At 35.3% G+C, this 26,299-nt stretch overlaps 2 protein-coding genes across 3 annotated transcripts; one reads left to right on the top strand and one right to left on the bottom strand.

Annotated features, from left to right (window-relative positions):
• Positions 1-1,641: 1,641 nt before the first annotated feature.
• On the top strand, positions 1,642-9,848 carry LOC148310796 (protein FAM161A-like). The gene is made up of 6 exons (XM_088257766.1): positions 1,642-2,464; positions 3,233-3,397; positions 4,301-4,537; positions 5,723-6,023; positions 6,625-6,875; positions 8,130-9,848. The coding sequence occupies exons 1-6, from the start codon at positions 1,719-1,721 to the stop codon at positions 8,545-8,547; spliced, it is 2,118 nt and encodes a 705-aa protein (XP_088113892.1). The 5' UTR covers positions 1,642-1,718; the 3' UTR covers positions 8,548-9,848.
• A 1,357-nt stretch (positions 9,849-11,205) lies between these two features.
• On the bottom strand, positions 11,206-23,088 carry LOC148310795 (serine protease ea-like). Of its 2 annotated transcripts, none has more exons than XM_088257849.1 (7): positions 22,955-23,088; positions 19,208-19,572; positions 18,047-18,206; positions 16,125-16,221; positions 14,420-14,625; positions 13,360-13,581; positions 11,206-11,457 (listed from the first exon to the last, which is right to left on the bottom strand). In XM_088257849.1, the coding sequence occupies exons 1-7, from the start codon at positions 23,004-23,006 to the stop codon at positions 11,276-11,278; spliced, it is 1,284 nt and encodes a 427-aa protein (XP_088113975.1). In that variant the 5' UTR covers positions 23,007-23,088; the 3' UTR covers positions 11,206-11,275. The 2 variants fall into 2 exon arrangements, with proteins under 2 accessions (XP_088113975.1, XP_088113976.1); XM_088257850.1 differs by lacking the exon at positions 22,955-23,088 and adding an exon at positions 19,758-19,965.
• Positions 23,089-26,299: the final 3,211 nt, after the last annotated feature.

Raw genomic sequence — 26,299 nt, 5'->3', positions numbered from 1 at the left:
TATTATGCAACATATATAACTATTTTATACACACATCGCACGTGATTTCAGTCTTTTAATATGAGTCTTGTTATTTTAAAGGTGTCACTCCTTATTGAAAAATAGAAATATTATATAAAATAAATACTGCAGCTCTCCGATGACTAAGGATATAACCATCATCTTGTTGAGTGTATTAAGATACCGATGTATTGTCTTAAGATTGCTTTCGTTCAGAAAAGTGACAAAAAAAGAATTTTTGTGAAAATATAAATAAATAAATAAACAATTCAGATAATCACAGGGTGATCATTTAGTGATCAATCTGATGAAATAAACGAGGTCTGATTTTTTGACAACAATGTTAGGTAACTTTAAAATAATAATAAATTATCACACAAAGTTGGTAACATTGTGTTTTATTTCAGATTTCATTGATATGGTCTAATCCAGGTATTGGAAAGCGAGGCTCGCGGTCTAATTGGGGCATGCCATTCATTTTGAAGAAAAAGAGACTTTTCCCTGACATAATAATTTATGTCAACGGCCCATATTTTATATAAAAAAATGTTTTGGACCATCATATTGCGATGTCCATCATTCATTCATGCTTTTCATGCATGCTTTTTTCGACCTTAGGGGCATTAGTGTTGATTACATGAAGGCAAGGTAATCAGTATTCAGGAAGATATTTTTAAAAATAAAAAGAAATACATATGTATATTTATTTCGACCCATCTGGGAATCGAACCTGGGACCTCCAACATAGTAGCCAAACGCTGTAACCACTACACTACAAAGGCGGACAAAGTTGAAAGTTGTATACGCTTTAATTTTTATAATTTATTGATTCTTAAGTATTTGCTTTTATATCCATTCAGTGGTTGATTTTAAGACAAAATATGATAAAAATCATTGGTTCACAAATCGCTCACTCCTTTCAACAACGTCATATATCAAAAAACTTGATTTTTCAGGAGATCGTTTTTGAAGTTTAAAAATATAATAAAATGCATTTAATATAAATATCAAGCCACTTATTGAACTTTTTACTGTGCAACAGATCTTTTTAGGTAAAACCTAAATGTTTTTTCTCCATTTTAAAAATATTAAGCATATTTAAAAAAAATAATTGAACAACACCTTTTCTTAAAAATGCAAAAACAACACTTTCTGCCCTATAGCGGATAAATATTAAGTTAAAAATATGTCGCTTTTGCTGGGATACAGTACATTTTCTGGACATTACGAAAACATGCAAAACTGAAAATCGAAGGTTTTTGATTTATGACGTTCTTGAAAGGAGTGAGCGAAATATCAATTATCTTATTTTTAATACTTTTAAAGTTTAAAACTAAAGAAGTTATATTATGAATCAATTTAAATAATGAAAAAACATTTATTTGTACTTCAAATAACCTTTAATGAAAGTTGTATTACTCCTATTAAATTTTCTTTTGAAATCCTGTGTTTATATAAAGTGTGTATATATCTGATTTGAAGTCCAAAATCAATAAGTAAATAATTATGGTTCACAAATTAAAAGAAAAATTGATAAACTGTGCTAGATCAAACAACATAAAATATTAATTCTGTTTGCTATCACGGCTGGGAAATCAATGAATTACTGTTGCCATAGATACAGAGACACCAAACAATATGTCAAGTCACTAAAATAGTAATACAATTAAACCTTTCGGATTCCTGATTAAATATAGTCAAGCAAATTCACTTGCAAAATGGGTTTACATACAAATACAGTGTTCAAGAATTCTTGTTTAAAAGTGCCTTTGAATCCGTCCAGCAGATTGCCATCCGCCAAATATGAAAGGATAACAACATTGAGTTTATCACCCAGTAAAAAAAAGCAGCGTGATTTGATTTCGAATGATATTATGGATAATGTTGAATCCAAAAATCAAATATCTTTTCGAGAATTCTACAAAAGCATACCTGACTACGAAGACGTAACTCATTTATCGAACCAAGAGTTTTACTTAAAACTAGAAAGATTAAGAGAAAATAAAAATGAACTGTTGTTAAAATGTGGAAAGTCTGTACACGGTTCGAACAAAGGCAGCAGGAATAACATAGAAGTTGATAGAATGGATAGACCGATCACATCAAAATCAGATTTCATCACTCACTCACATCCGGCGGAAGTGTATAAAAGTCTTATTAACTTCCGAGAATTTAGCAGAAAGGACGAATCTCTGTCCCCAGATTCCAGAAAGATGTTTGATAATGATTTTAATTTGAATAGTGCCGTACGGACAAACTCTACGGCACCGTGGGATGATGAAAATAATAATGCTCACGCGTATAGAGATGATACAAACATACCATTTCAAAAGTACAGAAAAGTGGAAGATGCCCTTTCTAAGAAATCTTTCAGTGTTCCAACTAGTCCGGTGAAAAAGTCACCGAGATTTGATTTGTCCACTAATTGTTTTGTCTCGCCACGAAAATTGAAGACGGCTGAAAGGTATTTATAATTCTTTAAATCATGCAAATTCCTTTGCCTTTCTTAATCTTCTTAGCTCCATCCCAACTTATTTCCTTCAGGTTGTAGGTCCTTGGGTCTTAACGTCACCTGGGCCATGCCTTCAAATCATCTTATCTTTCTGTAGCATCCATGAATTTTTTGGTCTTCCTCTAGATGTCTTTCAAGAATGATCCATGGTGATTGCCTGGTTCACAATATGATCAGGTTCTCTGCATCCTATGTGCTCATACCATCTCAATTGCCTTTACTCTACCTTACTATTTATGCCTGTTACACCTAGGCTTCCACGAATGCGTGAACTCTTTTTTTTGTCTCTATACTCTCCAACTGACCATCAAGCATTTGCATTTCAGCAGTTTCTAGTTGAAAGTTTGGAATTATAAAGTTCTACATTTCATCAGCTCATGTTATTTGCAATGATGGATCATTTGAAGAAAGTTTTGTAAAACATAATTTATTATGTTTTGAAAATGGTCGTAAACAGTGAATAAGTCTAACTTTTTCTTCTTCATATTGTTGGCAATTATCTTTGTTTTAACTTTGCCAATTTTAACTTTGTTTGCAGCCGCTTTAAACAGCGACTTAGTGCTACAATAAAACCATTCCCCTAAGTTTTCAACCACTGTCTTTTCCTACACTGGATTTAAATTACACATAACATAAGATCCCCTTGTTAAACCTCATTATATATTTTTTTAATGTATATTTTTTATATGTATGAAGTTATTTTACAAATTGTTTTTTCAGGGAGGATGAAAAGCAGTTGTTAGACCAGTTACAAGATTACTCGGACGAATTAGAGTATAAAATACTTCAGAGCAAAAAGAATAGCAGGAAATTTCGGGCAAATCCCGTTCCCATAGAATCGAGGATACCTTTGTTTGATAAAATTATGGAGGACCAGGAATTAAGGTTTCAAAATATGTAGAAGCAATCAAATTATCCTGAGTTAAATGCACTTTTTTCTGAAAAGTTAGTTTTTTTTTTAAACATTATTATTTATTTTATGTTTATGATTTATATATTTTCAATCAGCCCCTCCTAAATGTTAATGCATTTTGACCATTTTATCAATAACGCAATTCGCATTTGGGAAATCCTGGTAATTATGATTTATTTTCTTTGTTGTTTTATTCACTGTATAATAAATAGTTATGATTTTTTGAAAGAGATGTTATGACTGACATATGTACCGCAAAATGGAGTTGGGATGCTTCGATAAATGGACCATTTTTTCTCTGGAGTAATATCGAATCTAACATCACCTTCATATGAAGGATATTTTAAGACTCTTTTGCGTTTATAACGGCTCATATAGTTAATAATTTCATTTAGCATTTCCATTTGCTTTCTTAAAAATTAAAGTTTTATAAGTTGGCAATAAATTTTGTCACAATATTTGGGCCCAAAATATATTATTGCTGTCCATATATTGGACCAAAGGCTCCTAATAAGTGTGTGATGGTTTGGACATGTGGAACAAATGACTGAGGAAAAAAAACGGTAAAACAAATTTGTGAGGCGAATGTAGTTGGAAAAAGAGCAGAGGAAGACCGAGGAAAACTTGACATGATCAGGGATGTCAAATACTTGAAATTAATCAGATCAGTAGCAAAATAATCGGCAGGTATGTCTAAGGAGATGCAAGAATGTGGAACAGGTAAAGAATGCTAGTAAAGACAAAGCAGTGTGGCATTCTATTCTCTTTGCCTATGGCATGAAGCAGCGTGATGGTTATAAGTATCAGTAGTAGTATATACTTTTTTGAAAAGTTGTAAAATCGTCATTAAAAGCGTGTCTCTATCAATTTTTCAGGCGTTCGATTTCAAAACTGCAGTCGACCGCAGAACTCCAATCCCAGATGAAGCCTTTCAAGTTTACGGAGAGAGAGGAGCGCAGGAGCCTCGGAAGCCGTCTCTGTCGCTCCAATCCCCAGTTGAACCTGTTGTCTCCGGACACCGGGTCCGGTAAGAAGTTCAGAGCCAAACCTGTGCCAAAGAACCTCTTCAGCAACTACATTTACGATAAGATGAGAGAGGACGAGTTCTACAGGTGAAATGAAAAAATATTTTGTAGCGTAATTTAGTAATTCGACCTTTTAATTATTTAATATATATTATGATTTAGTAATTTAACCCATCTGGGGGAGTATGGCCGTATATGATCATCCAACAAAACTTTTCTCAAAGGAGTGTAGACCTGTGCTTACAGTGACAGCCTAGCTTAGAAATAAATGTTACTAGCAAAGTCTAGTGACATTTATTTCTAAAATGATACTTGTACTGCCATCTATGGTTGTATTTAAACACTAAACCATATTCCAGATTATTTTTCTGTTTTACATATTCATAAACAAGTACACATTTCCATTTTAATAAACATAATTAACACATTGTTGTCAGGCGGTTTTATCAACATCGCTGACCCTAACAGACTCAGACAGTCTGTCACCTGACACTAATCACAAGTAACCACAAACCCAATTCCGATCTGTACAATGTTTGGCATCTCTCATGCTCTACCAAAAGTAAGCAAACAGAACGCTCATAAGTGTCTCCCGCTCTCTCTACCAACTGTATGTAAAAGATGCTTTTAAGCGTGTCCCGCAAACAATGTGTCAACAGGGACCCATCAAGCCACTTTGTGTGTCTTGTCAGTGGTCAGTTCTTTTTACATACCTTTCCATTATTTTAATATATTTTAACATCTTAATACATAATAATAATGTACACACACGAAAATAAAAAAGTAAAAATTCAAAATTCAAAAAACTTTGATGTGTTACTTGAGCCCAGTAAAAAAAATTTTTAGATCGTGGTATCGATCGAAGTATTATGACAATAAGTGTCACCTGTCAGGGAAACAATGAATCATGTCGATACGTTCATTATTGTAGACTAAAATACAGATTTAATTTTTTTGTACTGGGCTCAAGTAACACATCAAAGTTTAAGTAGCCCCGTTCTACGTTATACAATTTGTACTACATAAACTCTTGATCAATTACCCATTCCTTTATTTTGCTTTACTCTAGATTTTTGTTTGCCCTCTTAATACTTTAAAATGGTCGGAACTATATAATGAAGTGATTTCTATTTCCATATTATTCACATTTGGGACCATCAACCCCTTGGTACTGTACCGCAGTACTGTAATGTCATAAGGTAATTATGTATGTGGGAATTCTTAGCAACGTTATTTTGTCGCTGTTATTAATTGCAGAGCCCTTAATCGCAGGATCCGAGCGGAGGAAATGCTCAAGGCATCTTCCCTCCCCCCGTCCATGGCCAGACGGGAGAAGCACAAATCCGAGGACTGCGGCTCTCCCGCGCTGTGCCGCGGGGCGGACCAGCGCAGCGACACCATATCCAGCGCCAGCAGCGGCAGCGACAAGAGGAAGAGGAAGGCCAAGAGCAAGAAGTGCAGGAGGCACGCCGCGAGGCAGGGCAGGACGGAGCGGGAATACGACGACTTGAAACAGGAGTTTATCGCCTCCGGAAGCAAATCACCCACCCGATCAAGTAGAAACCCGTCCGGGGTATATAACCATTCAACCATTAAATATAATCACTGAAATTCATCTTTGTTCTCTATCCCTTACCTGCACTTATAGTATTTAGGACACTGCATCGTATCGAAGCTGTGTTATCTTATTTTTCTTTCTTTATGAGGCCTCTGACCTCCACTGCTGGATATAGGCCTCTTCCTCTTCTTTCCATTTTATCCGGTCGGTTGCTGCTTGCAGCCAGTTTTTACCCCTCACAGTGACTATGTCGTCGGACCATCTCATGTGTTATCTTGATCATTCAAATATAAAAATAAAATTTACATCTCAATATGAAGGTCAAAGAAGAATATGGAAGTCCGAGTATTTACAGGGCTTACGACCTAACATGTTTAAGAGATCATTTTATTCACGTGTAACATTCACCATTCTACCATCATACGGTGTTTGAAAATGATCCGGAATGCATCAAAACACGTGTCATATTGCATTTTAAGAAATATTGGTATTGACCAAGCAAAACTAAAATTAAAAATGGATAGATATTACCACAAAGTGACAGACAAATCAATTAATAATAAAAAAATACATTTGTTTTAATGGAAATAATATGATATTTTTGTTTTGGTTTTAGGATTTATTGAAGAAGCTTTATGGTTCTCAGGCGAGTACAAATTCGTCACCGAATGCCCCCAACCGGGCTCGGTCGGCAATAGAGATCCCGTCTGTGAACCGATCTAACTTGGCAGCCATTTTGCGAATCGAGTCCACCAAAAAGAAAATGGAGGCCGATGTCATGAAGATTCTAGAAGAAGAAAGATTCCAGTCGGAGGTGAAGTGGCGGGACAGCGTTCTGAGAAGAAAACCGGCATGGAAAACATTAATGTACAGGTTTTGAACACATAACTGGACTATTTATAAGGGGAAATGATTAGAACAACATAAATTATCAACAATATTAATATTATTTATATCGGATACTAGATTATTTACCCTACGGATGAGTTGTAAATTTTTAAAGGTGGTGGAAGATTATCAAAGATAAGTTACTAGGTAGCTCTAAGTGAGACTAATCTAGAATGCCACTTGCCTGACTATGCGGGTATATAAACGATTGAGGGATGTTGTTGTCACCACTCAGCAAGATACCCTCATTCCTTACAGAAACATGTATCATTCTTCCCATTTTTATGAAACAAGATGGAAGCAAAAAGTAATAAGCTTATTAAATACTTCACGAATCGCGGAATTGATGGTGTAACAATCGGCCATGCTTCACAAATGTATCGAAAACCTTACTGATATGCAGAAGGATCTAGGACCATAGCATATATACAGGTTTCAAGAATTAATGCAGTATGAGTCGACACTCCGTACACGCGACTAAATAATTAAACGCGTAAACGTAAACGTAATAAATACGTAAACGCTGAATAAATATTAGGAAATCCCGTATAATATCCCGGAAAGTAAAAAAATAGCATTTTTAACATATTTAAAATATATATATATATTTAAAAAATATATATATTTTGCAGAGACCCACAAGCCATGTTGTGTGTCTTGTCGGTGGAGTTCTTTTTGAATACATTTTTACTGTTTTTAACCATTTTAACCTAATATACACCCATAAAGAAAGAAAAATTAAGAATATAAACATTTTACAATTTTCATAAAATAAACTCTTGATCCCCATTCTCTTCCCCAACTCTTACCCATTCCTTTATTTTGCCTTTGTTCCATATTTTATTTTGACCTCTAACATCCATCGGCAACAAATTAAAAATGTTCGGAACGATATATTGCAGTGTTGGACTCCCATATTTATTGTTAATTCTTGGGACTATCAAACCTTTGTTGTGTGTAAATCGTGTATCATGGTTGTGTTCTAAAAGATTTTGATATTTTTGTCTAGTTTGCTGTTCGATGATACTCATCCACAATATTCCACGTACCGGCAGTAATTTAAAATGTTTATATATCAATATTGGATTGTCCCTTTGATTATATATGTGACTGGGTACCATTTTTTTGATTATGGAATGGTTCCTTAGTGAACCACTGAACTGCGCTATTGAAACAGTGTTTTAGCGAAACAGTATACTTAATTAATTAATTTTTATGTTTTTTTTCTTCCAGTCCTTCCGGCGACATCGCCATGCGTCTCCAAACCAGAAAGGACGAGGAGCGTCTCCTCAGGGAGCAGTTCCTCCACGAGATGGAGCTCATGTACGGCCGAGTGCACCGACAGCCTCTCATGTTTGAGCGCACGTACGGACCTCGGAAGAACCTCCCCCGGAGGGAGTCGGCCTATCCCGGAGAAGGCGGGGGCAGGAAGAGCAAGCTGCGGAGTGCCCTCATCAACCGGGACCTCTCGCCCAACACGGCCTCCCCCGTCCGCTCCAGGAAGGTGTCTATTAACGAGACTGCGGAGACAATTCGGGATGATATCGACGAGTTTTTGTATAAGCACAGTGACGACGAAAAGGAATCCAAGTCGTCTGATGACATTCCGGAAAGCATCGATAATGCTTTTGATTTTGAGGATGACAGATAGGCAATCAAAGAAACTAGATAGATATTTACAACATTTCGAGTGTGTCCGAATGCTTGTTCACAAATCTAGGTATCTCCACTCAGGAGTTCTGTTTTGACATCTCAACACAGACGAAAGAGAATATAGAAGTCTGGGTATTTAAGCTGGTAAAGTAATCACTTTACACAAATGCAACATTTACCATTCTACTCATGATTGACAAGCACACTACTAAATTTTTTGGAACTCCTACATATGTATTTCATTAATCTCATGATGTTTTTCATACATCTTTAAATAAAAGCTTTGTCAATCCAACTTTAGATGGCTCTGCTGAACTCACAAGTAAAGCGTCATGAAATTAATGATACATGTAGGAGTTCCAAAATTTTTAATAGTGTGGTTGTTAAACACGAATGTTGCATGTGTGTACTATTATTTATTATTAAACCATATCCGCTCCCTAGGTAGAGCATATGGAGTCCACAAACTGTCTGCAGCCTTTTCTGTCGGCTGCCAGCTCCCTTGCATCCTCCCAAGTCAGATCCGCGTCCTGAAGTTCTGACGAGAACTGCCGACGAATTGTCAGCAGTGGTAGTCCTGGGCGACGCGAACCTGATGCCTTGTAAAAGAGGCAAGCTTGATGGTGGCTCTCGGGAGGCATGCGGAGTACATGGCCAAGCCAACTGAATCACCTTTTCTTGACGACAGTTGTTGACAGTTGCATGTGTGTACAGTAATCACTTATCCAGTCTATAGCAGGTTATAAACCCTGTATTTACAGGTGTTATATACTGTATTTCTGTCCGCCTCCGTAGTGTAATGGTCAGCATGCTCGGCTACCGTTCTGGAGGTCCCGGGTTCGATTCCCAGGGGGGTTTAATAAATATAAGTGATTTTTTCACTCTAATATTTATTCAATATTACACTGGACTGGTACCTGAAGTGGAGGGCTGATCACCTTTCCTTCATGTGTAAACGATCGAGATAACACTGCGTTTATATGAAGCAGTGCCCTATGCACCATTGGGGTGCGGTAAGGGTTTTATTATTTATATACTGTATTGGTATTTACCTAGACTCCCATATTCTTCATCATCCGTGTTAAGATTGCAAAATGTAAATACAACTAGATATAGTGCCTGTCATGCGGCGATTCGTGTAGCATAGTGTGAGTGATACTCTGAATGTTCCCGACACATTCCCGGGTCTGGAATAGAAGCTCTCGGGTTCCATTTATACGCACATATGCTATAAATACTTTTATCTCAATTTAATATCGACATTCAAAGTATTTCGCACAAGCAAAGATAAAAATAATTGCTTAAGCTTTCGATCTCAACAACATTTTGAGTGTGTCCAAATACTTGTTCACAAAATCTGGATTATCTCCAAAGAGATATTTTTGGAGATAATCCAGATTTTGTGAACAAGTATTTGGACACACTCAAAATGTTGTAAATGAATTATCTGGTCAAATTATAAGCTTAATAATAAAAATGAAAATGGTATTTTCTGGCGTTTCTCATGTGTGTGATTATAATCCAGGATTCGGATCTCACATACTAATATAAGAGTTTCTGCTTACTAAAAAGCTTCTTTACATCTCACCAATAGATGTCTCTAGTGAAGTTCTAGTGATTCATGAACAAGGTTTCTAAATTGGTTGGTATATATAGAACTTCCAAGAATTTGAGTAGTGTGGTTGTCAATAATGGGTAGAATTGGTGAATGTTACACGTGTGTAAAGTGATCACTTAAACCAGCCTATGACGGTCGTAAGCCCCGTAAATGCCCAGACTTCCATATTCTTCTTCATCTTTGATGAGATGTCAAAAAATAATATTTCGATCTTAAATTTAAAGTCTATGGGAATCTGGGCATCTGATTTTGTCTCAATTATAAAGAACTCCTCTCAAAAATAACTTTTCATGTTTATCTAACTATGTATTATTTTGTGGTTGGTGTTATTACTGTGTTTTTACTTAGCGGGACTTGTATTTTATAGTGATACATAATAATACACAAGTTTGTTGAATTTTAAAACACAAATTGCAAATTTTAAAAACATATTACTTATATTAATACTTGGAAATAAATTATGTTTGTATTATGAAGTTTGTTTTTAATGTATGGCCCCAGTAGCTATACTATAAGTAAACTCAAATAGAGAACAAGCCAGGCATAAGTGTGCTTGAGTTTTTGAGTTTATTTTAATATCAATGGTACACTTCTTGATCAAGTTCAGAGGAAATATATGTAAATTTGTTTGTAAACCATAACATAGTAATCTCCTTCGCTCTCAGTTCCTTTACATCTGTTATTTGTATCCCAACAAACATTTCCATCACCTATATTCATGAATTTGGTGACCAATGGCATTATTCATTAACATGTTTTGCGGGAAATGCTTGAAAGAGTCTTTTACACACTGTTGGTGAGAGTGGGAGATGCTTATAAGCGTTCTATTTGCTTACTTTTAGTAGAGCGTGAAAGATGCCAAAAAACATTGTACAGATTGAAATTGGGTTTGCGGTTACTTGTAATTAGTATACAAGCTTAATTAGTATACTTATTAGGGTCGGGGTTGATCAAAACACCGCCCAAAAGCAATGTGTAAAGATAAAGTTCACTCAAAGTGATGCAGTACCAAGATGAAATAAAAAACAAATATTTTTCAATTATATAGTTTTTTTATTATTAAAAATATATATTAAAATATAATAATCACTTAGTTATAGGTCTAATATCACGGTTTCATATGGTAGAGAATCCATCCCACAAATGTGGTGACTTCGGTATACACGGTTGGCCGGCCTTCCATTCCACACTTGAACGAAGTGGCCATTGAGACTATTCCCTTCTGGTATTCCATATTGTTTATGTTGTAAGACAAGGGCCCGCCGCTGTCTCCTTTACAAGCATCTTGACCTGGAGAGAAATTATTCAATGTTAAAAGGAAATAAAAGAATTGCAAAAAAAAATTGGAAACACCCTTCAAATAACAATAATTGCATACAATAGTTTGTGTGTTTGCAATTATTTTTATATGTCCAGTTGAGTCTTGGTTATCTGACACATACATAGAAACACATCAAACAAAACCTACAGTATGGGATTATTGGTTGAGGTGGTACAAGTTATGCATTATTAAACAGTGGTATAGTAGCCCAAAAATCAAAAGTGAAAATAATACTTAATAAAACGGACTCCCACAGAGGAAATATTCAGCAAATTATAACTTATGGCAGTTAACCAACTAAACACTAAAATAATCCTTACTTTATTTAAGAATTACTCTCAAATAACATAAGAAAGTACCTCCCAGCAAAGCACACAAATCACAATAAACACACTTTATGGAAACGTGCATAGAGCCATAAGATCTAAAACACATCAAATAAAACACATATACCTCTTTTGGTCAAAAGAACTTAAAGTGATCACTTTACACACATTCAAAAATTAAATTTAGCGATTCAAGAACAAGGTTCCTAAATTGGTTCATATATACAGAACTTCCAAGAATTTGAGTAGTGTGGTTGTCAATAATGGGTAGAATTTTTAAAAGAACTTTAATTCTTTTGCAATAAAGTTGTACAACCTGCCTTCATTATTAATACAGTCATTGAAAAACGAAGCAAAGTATAAAAGAGCTATTCACAAATGGATAATGGAGGTGGGTAGATCAGAAATAGACTGCATCCTTCGACCATGTCATATTTGATTGCATGTCATAAACAATTTTCTTTCATATAGTTTTATATATTATTTTTTGACATCTCATCAAAGATAAAGAAGAATATGGAAGTCTGGGCATTTATCTTTGATGAGATGTCAAAAAATAATACGAATTGGAGATAATCCAGATTTTGTGAACAAGTGTTTGGACACACTCAAAATGTTGTAGTTTTATATATGTGTGGCTAAATACGTAGAATTCTACGCATTCCACGGACCGATATGGCCAGCAACGCAAATGCGCTCAAAAAAGACAAGAGCAGGGAGACAGTTGCTGACTGGTATGTTGCTTGGTCCAGAAGGTATCCTATCTGGGGCATGTGCTGAGAGGAGAGAAGTAAGAGCTATTGCATCCAATCATTAAAGACAAAATAGAGGGTCGACGAGGTGTAGGCAGAAGACAGATATCCTGGCCCCGGAATATACGAGATTGGTCGGGGATCAGGACTGTTAGGCGCTGTTTAGAGCTGCCCTCTTGGGCAGACAAGGACAATTACTCTCAAGCGATAGCCGACGTCAGGAGGACTTGACATGACACACACAGAAGAAGATAGTTTTATAAACAAGCATTGTGAAATGCACCCTCGGCACGAGAAAACTTAGTGAGGGCATATTATTGCAATTTGTAATTTTGTATATGATTAAATAATCTTTATTCAGAGAACCTGTCCTTATCGGGTCCTTAACCTTAACCTTAACCTGTCCGCGGGTATCACCTATGTTTCGTATGGCTAGTGAGGACAACTCATGTTTTAGCCAAGTTGACATTTTCAGTTGCGGAAAATCTGTGTTGAAAAGTCGAATGGTGAGAATATCCTCTCAGGATCTTTAAAAACCATGCTTCTCTGCATTGTGTGTATGTTCCTACTGAAATCAACATCACACACATACACACACCCTCTTACACACATTTTCTCTCATAAATACGTGTCTATTTGCTCAATCCACACTAAATATTTTGTACTAATTTTTATGTTTCTGTGGTTAACTATAATTGGCTTGTTTAATGTATATCTTTTAATGTTTTGTTTTACATATGTTGCTGTTGTTAACCTAAATAAAAAATAAGTAATAGAATAAATGATGTGTTACCACTGGACCCTCCGGCGCAGAACTGCGTTCGAGCTAACAGTGGGCTCGCTTCTGGGGGTGCTATGTTGTTGCACTCGAAGAAGTCGAACAAGGAGACTGATATGTACTGCAGAATGGAGCTGGGCTGCCTGGATATGTTATCGGTCACTCCCCATCCTGACACCGTGTACTTATCAGATTCCGTGTACAGCTTTGGAGGAAGGCAGATCGGTTGTATGAAATCTGAAACCAAAGACAACACTGGTGACAATATGTCAGTGCCATCTTGACAACTCTCTACTTCTTCTGCCCTTCAATAGTGAATAAGGCATTGCATCGCATCGACGATGAGACATCTATGGTAGGATGCCCAAAATTTATGGCAGGTATATTTTTTTCTGCCTTAATGGTCAGAACGCTCATCTACCGTACTGGAATTGTCCGGAACATTGGTCTGTATGTTCCCGATAATTACCTAAGACAGCGTCGACATAGATTGTTTCACATTCCTATACACAGGACCAACCTGCCGATGGTTATGCCAGTAGGAAGAGCTACCGCTATGTTGAACAATATCTCATTGGATATTGATTTATTCCATGTGTCTGAATGTATTTTTAATGTATACGATTTAAATTTTTTATAGTTTGTAATGTATATATTAATTGAAATAAATAAATTTAATTGAATTGGAAGTCCCGGGTTCGATTCCTAGAGGGGGGGTCAAATAAATGTGAATTTTTCACCTAATATTTATTCAATACTACCCTGGACTGGTACCTGAAGCGGAGAGCTGATCACCTTTCCTTTGTGTATTAACAATCTCAAGATAATACTGCATTTATATGATGCAGTGCCCTACGCACCATCGGGCGCGGATAAGGGTTTGAATGAATGAAATGTTTGACTGCAATAGATCTATGACATTTAGAGCCATAGATGACTTCGATCTCCAAATAGAAAAAGAAAAGGGTGTGAAATCAATCGATTATGCTGCAGTGCATATGATGCAGTGCCCTATGCACCATCGGGTGCGGATGAGGGTTTGAAGAAGAAGAAGAATGTGAGTTTTGTAACATACCAGTAAAATTGACATCAGTTGCCAGTCGGATGAGGGCGATGTCGTATCGCAAGAGGGGCAGACTTCTGTTCCCGTACATCTCGTGGACTATGAACTCCTCGATGGCGACGTCCAGCACCGGGTCCGCCACGTCCGCGCACTTGTCCTGGAACAGCTGGCAGTCCGGGTCCTTCGTCAGATCCCACTCCCCGAATCGGACTACTGACCTTCAAATTTAGAAAAATCCATCAATTTCATTTTAAAACTGTACGGAAGAAATGTCCTAAGATTACAGTATGTAAAATAATCCGGTTAGAATCTTACATACATTAAAAATATGGGTCTCTGCTGAATAAAAGCTTTCTCAAACCAACCATACATGGCTTCAGTAAACTCACACATAAAGTGTTATGGGATTAAATAAATTTCATTTTAAAACTGTACGGAAGAAATGTCCTAAGATTACAGTATGTAAAATAATCCGGTTAGAATCTTACATACATTAAAAATATGGGTCTCTGCTGAATAAAAGCTTTCTCAAACCAACCATACATGGCTTCAGTAAACTCACACATAAAGTGTTATGGGATTTATAATATTTTTCTAAAATTAAACACTTAATTATATGTACCACTTTAATGAGTTTTATTTATATATACGACTAGTTTCGAAAACTTACAGATGTTTTCATTTTCGAAACTAGTCGTATATATAAATAAAACCCATTAAAGTGGTATATTCATGTGTTTAATTTTAGTAAAATAATCATGTCATTCCACAAAGTCAATGACGAAATAAATAATAGGATTTATAATATATGCAAGAGTCCCAAAAATTTTAGTAGTGTGGTTGTCAATCATGGGTAAAATGGTGAATATTATAAATGTATTCCATTGGAACCCTTGTCCGCACACCAATGGTGCATAGGGCACTGCATCATATAAATGCAGTGTTATCTTGGTTGTTTACACACGAAGGAAAGGTGATCAGCCCTCCACTTCAGGTACCAGTTCAGGGTAATATTGAATAAATATTAGCGTGAAAAAATCACTAATATTTATTAGACCTCTATTACACTACAGAGGCGGACAAAATAAGTAAAATATAAAATGTATAAAGTCATCTCTGTAAATACTCAGACATCCATATTCTTCTTCATCTATGTTGAGATATCAAAATGATTTAGAAAACTTAGTAAATATCACTATTTCTTATACTGTTAAAGCAGTTTATCAGGTATATTAGCATACACATGCTTTGTATATTTTTAACATCTTCAATAAAGAACAACATTTTGAGTGTGTCCAAATACAGGAGTTATTTACCTCACATACTAATAAAAGAGTTTCTGCTCAATAAAAAGCTTCTTTTCCTCTCACCAATAGATGTGTCTAGTGAAGTTCTAGTGATTCAAGAACAATATTTCATAATTGTTTCATATAGAACTTCCAAGAATTTGAGTAGTATGGTTGTCAATAATGGGTAGAATTGGTAATGTTATACGTGTGTAAAGTGATCACTACCAGCCTATGACGGTCGTCAACCCCGTAAATGCCCAGACTTCCATATTCTTCTTCATCTTTGATGGGATGTCAAAAAATAATATTCAATTTAGCAGTTTTGATGCCACAAGAAGTACGGATTGCTGTCATTAGCAGTGCGTTTAAGGAGTAATATTGAGAATGGAGACAGGTCAGGAATGAAGAAGATTTCTAGAACAACTTACGGAGTGAAGTTAGCTGCTCGGGAGCAGTGGGCCGCCGTCAGGACATAGCGCTTGTTGATGAGTGTGCCGCCACAGAAGAATTTCTTTTCTCCCGCATCTTTAGTAAATATAATAAAATTAAAAATCATCTACATAAAATATAAATACTCAAAGGTATTAGTTTTTGTATATAAAATCGCGATAATTGAACACTGCATACAAATATGGACATTCGTTTAACCTTCCAGCGGGCGCGTTGTCATAAAATTTATGACAAATGTACCTTATCGCTTCCTCCACCCTTATCACTTAATTGCAAGCATCCAGCTCCGAGCTATTCCAGGCTCAGTGTCTCTCTAAACTACAGATGTACCTAGTGTGCTAACAAGTTTTTGTTTTTCATTGAAAATTGGAAATTTTCTTTAAGTATACATTTAAAAAATCGCCCCTTAAAGTGTATTTTATGTATTTTATACAGAAAAAAACTCATTTTCCTATTCATTTTTCATTTAAATCGTTTCCTTTATAGTTAAATGTATTTCTTATTTAGTTTCAACAGGAAAACATGTCAGACCAAGTAAAGAGAGAAGAAAATAATGGAAGAATTTTTAATCGGAAAAAATAAATTTACACAATCGTTAAAGACATTTGATAACATTTATATAAAGAAAACCCAATTTGCATACAGAAAACTTAATGACATCAAATTTATGACACGCGCCCGCTCAAGGGAAATTTCCAAACGCGCCCGCTGGAATGTGTATGGAAAATAGACCCTGCTTAGTGCTGATTCGTTTAGCGCACCATTTTGCTGGCATGGATTTGGACACGTTGCGCATGGCAACGAGGATAGCCATGAACGACTGGTTGTGATTGGTAACCTGGAGGGGAAGAGAGGGAAAAGAAGATCCCTACACGATTGAGCGATCAAGTTAAGGCAGCAGCAGGCACCTCGGTGGTTGGAGCGCTACGTGCAGTGCATTCAAGGGATAACTGGAGAAGAGTCATTGCTTCGACAAGGGTCACAACCTCCAGTTATGAGGAATGAGAGGGAGAAGAGAGGATTACCCCCCTAAGCGGGGTATTACTGTATTATGAATAGGAATAAAATTGGTCTTATATTTTTAGCTATATGTTCATGTGGTACTTTTGAAATTCATATTCTTCTCATTCCACTCCTATCGGAGGTTAGGTTACTCCCATCTTCTTAAACTCCACACCGTTCTGGGTCAATCTTATGACGGTTGCTGCCTCCGGTATTCCAAACCACTGTCCAAGATTTTTGAGCCATGATGTTCTTTAACGCCCTAAGACCTCTACCTTTCCCTCTACTAAAAACTGTAGAAAGGCATATTTTTCTCCACGGAATGTGGCCAAACAAAGTATGTGGCTTTTCGTCTTTTAACAGTGTCAATTTTAAAACTTGTAAAATATAAATTGTTAATATATATAAAGTGAAATAAATATTGGTAAAGTGAAATAAATGTCCGCCTCGTTGTGTAATGGTTAGCGTGTTTAGCTACCCTGGAGTTCCCGAGTTCTATTCCCGGGGGAGTCAAATAAATATCTGTGATTTTTTTCACTCTAATATTTATTCAATAGTGTCCTGAACTGGTACCTGAAGCGGAGGTTTGATCACCTTTCCTTCATGCGTTAACGATCAAGATAACACCGCGTTTACATGACGCAGTGCCCTATGCACCATCGGGTGCGGACTTTTAATTAAATAAATAAAATATTTGTAACTATCGCAGTTACAAATATTTTAGAGGTCACAATATACCTAATATGGTTGCAGAGACATAAGGGATACAAGATCCCTTGACCTCAATAAAAAAATTTGAAAAACTATCGCAGTAGATTTTGAGGCATCTATAGATTTATATTTCAAAGGTTTGGGTGGTTTGGGTTATGTCTTTGTACTGTTAGCGATGTCTTCTTACCTTCGTAGCCTATGAGCGCCATCCAAGGGCACTCTCCTAAGTTGGCTTCCTGCCCGTTGAGAATCCTCTCCGAAATAACAACTCGACCGCATTGCGTGGGAAGAAGCTTTAGTTTCGCCTGTAGTTTGGGTGGTAACTTGCCCCACACCGTGGCAGGGTGCTGAAAAAAACAATTAATTTAAAATCAATTTAATTTTAGTTATTGTCACTTTGTCTGCAGACACTCTAAATAGTGACTTAGTGCTTTAAAGGAGCCACTCTCTCTAGTTTTTGAGACAGAATTAAAGAATTCTTCATCTCTTCTCCGTTTTACTCCTCATTACTGAGGGTTGTGACCCTTGTCGAAGCAATGACTCTTCTTCGGCTATCCCTTGACTGCGCTGCACGTAGCGCTCCAACCACCGAGGTGCCTGCTGCAGCCTTAACTTGATCGGATTTAGGAATACAATCCCGGTATTCTTAAAGTGTTTAGCTCCATGTGTTTCGATGCATTTAGCATAATTTTCAAACACCGTACGTTAAATATGGTGTTTGAAAATGAAGAAACCTGCTTCCATCATCCATAAGTGCATTAAAAATAGAAACTATTCATAAATGAGCTATTCATAAATGAATAATGGAAGTGGGTAGATCTGAAATAGATCGCATTATTTGCCCGTGTCGTATTTGATTGCATGTCATAAACAATTTTGCTTCATATAATTTTATAAATAAATATCGTACAATGTGCCCTTGAAAACGGGAAAACTCAGTGAGGGCACAATAATGTAATTTGTAATTAAGTGAATTTTGTAACTTCATAGTGTAATGGTCAGCACACTCGGTTATCGTACTGGAGGTCCCGTGTTCGATTCCCAGAGGGGGCAAATAAATATGTGATTCTTCACTCTAATATTTATTTAATATTGCCCTGGACTGGTACCTGAAGGGCAGGGCTGATCACCTTTCCTTCCTTTGTTAACGATCAAGATAACATTGCTTTGATGTGATGTGCAGTGCCGTATGCACCATAGGGTGCGGATAAGGGTTAGAAGAAGAAGAATTATGTGTATGATGAAGTAAAAAATAGTAAAAAAATTAATTAAAAAACTTGAAAAATGCTGTCAGCATCAGAAAGGCCATGAAAATAAAGAATATAATAAATACAAAATGAATTCTTACTGGTTTTTCAGTAGTGGTAGTTGTAACAGGAGTAGTTTTCACTGGTTCTTTGGTGGTGGTGACCGTAGTGGTGGTCTGGGTGGTGGTTGGTGCTGCGGTAGTGGTGGTAGTAGTGGTGGTAGTGGTGGCAGTGGTGGTAGGGGGTGGTGTGGTGGTGCTGGTGGTGGTGGGGGGCTCGGGGGTGGTGGTGCCGAGCTCCAGGTCCCCCATCCGCGTGGGGGGGCAGCACACTCGGATGGGGGCCCCAAACTGGCTGCACGGGAAGACCGTATCAGTATCGAGGAGCTCCAAGGCGCACGAAGCTAGCGGCTTGCACTTCCAATTCGTGTCGCACTTTCCATCGTCGAAATTTGAATTCACGAAACCTGAAAAATAAAGAGTAAGTACCTTCGCAACATTTTTGGGTGGGTCCTAATCCTTGTTCACAAATCTGGGTTTCTCGACCACTTAAATTTTTGGAACTCCCACAAGTCATAAATCTCATTACGCCTTATATTCATTCGACTTCACTAGAGCCATCTATGGTTGGTTTGAGAAAGCTTTTATTTACCTCTTTGTTTTGAGGTGAGAATTTTTTTTAATTTTCATAACGTTTTGGGTGTGCCTAAATCCTTGTTCACAGATCTGGATTTCTCCACTTTTTAACATCTTAACACAGATGAGCACAATTATAAGCTGCAAAAAACGTAAAATCATCTTTGAAAGTTCATTTCAAAATAAAACATTAAGTTTTTTTAAAGAAATCCATCAAGCAACTTGTCGTCTTCAGGGATGGCTATCTATCCCTGCTTGTCGAGACCGGTTGGAGAACGAGTCAACGGTTCAAAATGAGAAATAGAAATTACACATCGGGAATATTGTATATATGACTTATGTATGTAATATGTTTTGAAATAAATATAAAAGTACCAAAAAAGAGTGGTTAAAAACAAAGTTTTAGTTTCATTTTATAAAGTTTTATAAAAATAACAAATCATATAATATATGCGCAAGTATATGGTAGAGTTAACCGGCGAACGAGTCAGCATTTTTGAACGATATTCACTATACACTGGGATACGGTTACTAAATTAATCCAAATGAACGGTTCGTTAGGATCCGGTCGTCCACGAACGACGCACATCTCCAGCGAACGAGTCACGAGTCACTGAGTCATAGTAAAACCAAAGAGTATTGAATAATGGCGTCATTCTCAATAACGGAATGTAGACTTTATTAAAAATGAAAGCATAAAAATGAAAGCCGCAAGGATGAGTTCATATAAACATTGCCTAATTCGACGATCCGGTAATCGACAAATCAGTATTTTAACTGAACGGCATTGAAGAGGTCAAAGGTCAAGACTGTGTAAAGAAGGCGCCGGAAATGTCAGTTGTGACTGACAGTTCAAGGTCGCGCGCAACTGTGGAAATAACATCAGCTGATTTGTTTTAACCGGGATTTAAAATAATGGAAAGTATGAAATACATGAAACAATGCAACTGTTTACATACTTAAGGCCAACCATTCGTTAAGTCGCAACTTTTTCTAAATCCAGGTAGCTATTTACGTAATTTATTTTTTTCTTACACCGTTTTTGCATTGAAGAAATAAATTTTCTTCGAAATAAATGTAAGGTTTCGAAAAGAAACAGTTAGTATAACTGTTCGAAATAATATCAGCTGATTTGTTTTTAACCGGGGTTTAAAATAATATAAAGTACAAGATACATGAAATAAAGTAATTGTTTACATACTTAAGGTCCAGCTTCGTTAAGTCGCAACAATTTTCTCTAAATCCAGGTAACATTTTACGTAATTAATTTTTTTCTTACACCGTTTTCGCATTGAAAATACAAGTTTTTCTTCGATATAATTATGTGGTTTCGAAAAGAAAACAGTTATACTATGGGGTTATTTAAAAAATATAAATAAATATATATTCAACCCTTTCGGGAAAGCGTAACCAGTGCAGTTGGTGAAGTATTGGGGGATGTGTGACTGAAAATACAGTTTATTCAACTACCTAACTAACTAACCATCACGCCGCTTCTCCGCAGGGGTAGGCAGAGAGAATAGAACGCCACACCACTCTGTCTTTGCAAACATTCTTCGCCTCTTCCACGTTCATACATCTCATCATACATACCCGCCGATTATAACGACTCCTAACCTGACCACTTTCAAGTATTTGTCATACCTGATCGTGCCATGTTTCTCGGTCTTCCTCTGCTCCTTTTTCCAATTACATTCGCCTCATAAATTTGTTTTACCCAAACAGAAATTTGTTTTACCCAAATAGAAACTCCAAAAATCAGTCTCGCTGCTGCGTTTAACACTCATTGCAGTCGATACATTGTACTGTTTGGTAGACCCGCGTATATACTGTTAAAATAATCGACTCTTTTATTCGATTATTTATAAAATCGTTACTAAAAACCGGGTGGTTTTAATTTAAAAAAATGTTAAATTTTATATTAATGTTCATTTATCAACGTTTTATCATTCATGGATGTCAAAAAATGATTAAAAATAAAATATATTGTTTCGAGAAATAAAAATACTTTGTGTTCTGATCCACTCACATTTTTATTAACCAACTAGTTTCGGCAACAACCTGTTGCCCTCTTCAGGGTTTATTGTAATAAATGAAACCCTGAAGAGGGCAACAGGTTGTTGCCGAAACTAGTTGGTTAATAAAAATGTGAGTGGATCAGAACACAAAGTATTTTTTACTTCTCGAAATAATATATCAATATGATCCATAAAGTTAATGCTTTAATATTTAAAAAAAATTAACATTAGTAAATTGCGTCTCTCGTAATTAGACATTATTTTTCAGGGAAAAAGAACAAGGGAAAAAATGTTGCAATGAATTCAAGTGAAAATGTTTTTCTTTATAAAGCGCAAAAAACAAATTTAAAGACGCATTTTTAAACGAGTTATAGGGTGTATAAAAATATATTCATTGACATTTTTATCGTTCATGTGACTCGATTTATTTTAGAAGTTTTAACGTTTTCAAAAACGAAAATAAATATACATATATACAGTAAATACACAGTAAAATTAACATTTTACTGTATCTTTCTTGAGATGTCAAAATGAAAATAATAAACTTCTAAGTCGAGATAAACCAGATTTGTGAACAAGTATTTGAAAACGTTTTAAATAAAAATAACTTGTCAAATTATAAGCTATATAAAAAAATTAAATAATATTTCCCAGCAATAAAAGTTGGAAAAATAATCCAGCGTTCGCATTTAAATAAAAGGGTCTCAGTAAAATGAAAGCTTTTCTCAATCCAACATAGATGACTGTTTTGAACTCATATATGCTGTGTCACGAGATTGATCAAATATATCTAGGAGTTCCAAAAATTTGAGTAGTGTGGTTGTCAATCGTGGGTAGAATGGTGAATGTGTTGCACGTGTGTAAAGTGATCCCTTAACCAGCCTATTACAGGTAATTAGTCCTGTAAATATCCATATTATTGAAGAATATAAGAAGTTCTATGCTGAGATATATTGTTGTTGTTTTTTTCTTACATTACAGTTGTAAACAAGCTGTAGATACAAAAAAACTAACTTGAACTTGAGAATCGAACGCCACACCACTCTGTCTTTGCAAACATTCTTCGCCTCTTCCACATTCGTTCATCTCCTCATACATACCCGACGATTATTACGACTCCTTTACACAATTTTCTCACAAATCGCGACACATAAAGGCGGATTTGTCACGGGATAAGTATGTATAGTATTCTCACCGATTGAGGAAAACATCAGAAGTAAAGAGCTCAGGATGACGAGCGCGGACATTGCGAAGGTTACTCCGACTCGCGACTCGCGACTAGCGCCGGCAAACTAGTTTCTGCCGTGTATCAACACATTACCGAGCCGAGCGGACAGCTACCGCCCTCAGACTGGTCGACTGGTTACATTATGGCGCTGCGTCTTGTACACCGACCATGCAGAGATCCTATGACGCCAAATCAGCCGGCAGATCTCATTCTAAAGTCAAACGGCGTCTAGCCAATGTAAGGCGAGGATTTTACCCCAAATAGTTGAGCGTATCGGCTCCACGTATATTATGTTGCTGAGTTCACCTATGTTTTGAATGGCTAGTGAGTACAACTCAAGTTTTAGCCAAGTTGACATTTTTAATTGCGGAAAATCTGTGTTGAGAAGTCGAATGGTGAGCATATTGTCCTCTCAGGATCTTTAAAAACTATGCTTCTCTGCATCGTATGTGTGTCCCTACTATGCAGAATCAACATCACACACACACACACATTCATTCATTTGCTAGATCTACACTAAATATTTTGTACTAATTTTTTTTTTATTTATTGACTTGGCGTTTAATTTGTAGAACTCCATTTTAATTTATGTATTAATTTTAAATCAAACACAGATTTTTTGAGTCTTCTAAATTGTATTTTATTAACAAAAAACACATAAAAAATTATATTGTGACAATTGTTTCGCCTTGTTAGGGCATTATCAAACGAATGTCCGACATTCGTTTGATAATGCCCTAACAAGGCGAAACAATTGTCACAATATAATTTTTTATGTGTTTTTTGTTAATAAAATACAACTTAGTAGACTCAAAAAATCTGTGTTTGATTTAAAATTAATACATAAATTTTGTACTAATCTTTATGTTTCTGTGGTTAACTATAATTGGCTTGTTTAATGTATATCTTTTAATTGTTTTATTTTACATATGTTGCTGTTGTTAACTCAAATAAAATTAAAAATTAAAATAATAAAATTAATATTAAATTCTCTGTTTTTAAACAACTTTAGTTGGTTAGAACCTATGACGCCGAATCAGCCGGCAGATCTTATTGTAATGTCAAACGGCGCGGCGTCTAGGGAATACGCTTTACAGCGAAGATTTTACTCCAAATAGTTGAGCGTATCGGCTCCACGTGTATTTTATTTTCATTAATTCATTCGGCAGTCACTTTGTGATAAAATCTTTCCATTTTCAGTTTGAATTTCACTTTGTGAATACCACTTTTTCCTAAAATCTATTATGACACGTGTTTTGATGTTTTCCGCACCATTTTCAAACACCGGATGTGTAGCCAAGATTAAAATGTAGAGTTTGCGCCCTTGAGATGTTGAAGGATTCCTTCAAAGCGTCTAGAGATTTTAAGAAATAGTGGTATTTACCAGGTGAAGTTTTTTTTATATATTTTTAGATTGGAATTGCATTTATTATTTACCTAGCTTATTAAATACAAGGTTTATAGATCATTTAGTAGATTTTTGTTTATTCTAGCTAATTAAATATGTAATTAACATGAAACTTTGTTTCAAAATCATTATAAATATTTTATTATAACTTAATAATAATATCTACCGGTTTCGAAGCTAACCGCTTCTTTATCAAGACTGATTAATACTAAATAATAATACCGATTAATAATAAATAAATCTTGATAAAGAAGCGGTTAGCTTCGAAGCCGGTAGATATTATAATTAAGTTATAATAAAATATTTATAGTGATTTTGAAACAAAGTTTCATTTTAATTATAAAATGAAAAATCACAAAGTTAATGCTTCAAATATAAATTATAATTAAATATGTTTTTATTTGAATCTGTGTTGGGAGCAGGAGGGATGATCTAGTGTGGGCCAATCAGGAACTTGTCAGCATTTGCTCGTTGCTGGGAGGAAACCACCTAAAACTCCTCAGGAGAAGGCGAACTGTTGACTGTCATCATTCAGGCGAAGTTTAAATTTATTTTGACACACTTAAAATGTTGTGGATGTCATATTATATTTTAACTTCATAATAAAAATTCATGGTCAGATAAAGGTAAAAAAAAACTAAATAAACATGTCGACACTGGCAAGCGAAGAGGCGTGAAGAGACTTTTTTGAAAATTGTACCTTTTCATTATTTAAACAAAATTGCTAATGAAACGGGTCAGATACCACGTATAATGAATTGAACTAACGATCTTTTAATAAAAATTACAAGAAAAAATACATTTTGTGACGTCATTGGTTGTTTCGACCCCAATCGCAAAACTTCCGACCTCTGTTGACGGTACGACATTTCAAAATTTACCAAAGCTAACTTACTTAAAGGCTTGATTTCGATAATCCAGTTTACAAAATGATATTTAGAGTTGTATGAAAACAACGAGAGTTCTTTTATATTAATAAATACAGTGGAACTCGGTTATACGGCGGGTTTGCGGGCTGCGGCGTTTTTAACACGCGTTATAAACAAATTGTACAAAATTATGATTTTTTTTCTATGAAGAACAAAATATCTTAAAATCTTCTTTTTTATTTTTATACATTTAAAATATATATATATATATATATATATATATATATATATATATATATATATATATATATATATATATATATATATATATATATATATATATATATATATATATATATATATATATATATATATATATATATATATATATATATATATATATATATATATATATATATATATATATATGTATATATATATATATATATATATATATATATATATATATATATATATATATATATATATATATATATATATATATATATATATATATATATATATATATATATATATATATATATATATTTTTTTTTTTTTTAAATGTATAAAAATAAATATATATAAATCATAACACAATCAGTTACAGAATAGTAATCTCTCGCTTTTTTTCTAAAGGATCTTTTGTTGAGATTAGAATTTTACAGGGAAACTAACTGCATGATTTTTATTGGGTCGTTATCTTGTTGTGCCTCTAGCCATCAAATCCTCATCTAAAGTCTGTAATTCTCGCACTGCTTCTTGGTATGTTGGATTATCAACTGACTCTTTATACATCACGTCTTCGTCGACTTCCTCTAAATTAGTTTCGTTGTTTACATTTTCAACTATATCCTCATCTGTTAGTACGTGATAGGTTGTTTCATCTTTCTCGATATTTACCCATTGGTGAATTATATCTTGGGTATTTCCGGCTCGTGAAGTATATCTCTAACTGCAGATCTGTAGATCACCATATAGCTCACTCCGTGGGTTGTTTTTCAATTCACCTTGCAGTGCTTGTATGTGTTTTTA

Source organism: Brachycentrus maculatus, unplaced genomic scaffold, assembly GCF_059751285.1.
Source record: "Brachycentrus maculatus isolate JH-2025_06_01 unplaced genomic scaffold, ASM5975128v1 h1tg000087l, whole genome shotgun sequence".
NCBI lineage: Eukaryota > Metazoa > Arthropoda > Insecta > Trichoptera > Brachycentridae > Brachycentrus > Brachycentrus maculatus.
This window is presented reverse-complemented; position numbering and strand designations above follow the sequence as displayed.

What these genes read in the sequence shown, in the direction of transcription:
- LOC148310795 (XM_088257849.1), bottom strand. Translation starts at nt 23,006, where the DNA reads ATGTCCGCGCTCGTCATCCTGAGCTCTTTACTTCTGATGTTTTCCTCA. An exon ending in CTACCACTACTGAAAAACCA is followed by an intron (nt 18,207 to 19,207) that starts GTAAGAATTCAT and finishes TGTTTTTTTCAG; the next exon opens with CACCCTGCCACGGTGTGGGG. An exon ending in CGAGCAGCTAACTTCACTCC is followed by an intron (nt 14,626 to 16,124) that starts GTAAGTTGTTCT and finishes CTAAATTTGAAG; the next exon opens with GTCAGTAGTCCGATTCGGGG.
- LOC148310796 (XM_088257766.1), top strand. Translation starts at nt 1,719, where the DNA reads ATGGGTTTACATACAAATACAGTGTTCAAGAATTCTTGTTTAAAAGTG. An exon ending in ATGGAGGACCAGGAATTAAG is followed by an intron (nt 3,398 to 4,300) that starts GTTTCAAAATAT and finishes TCAATTTTTCAG; the next exon opens with GCGTTCGATTTCAAAACTGC. An exon ending in CCGGCATGGAAAACATTAAT is followed by an intron (nt 6,876 to 8,129) that starts GTACAGGTTTTG and finishes TTTTTCTTCCAG; the next exon opens with TCCTTCCGGCGACATCGCCA.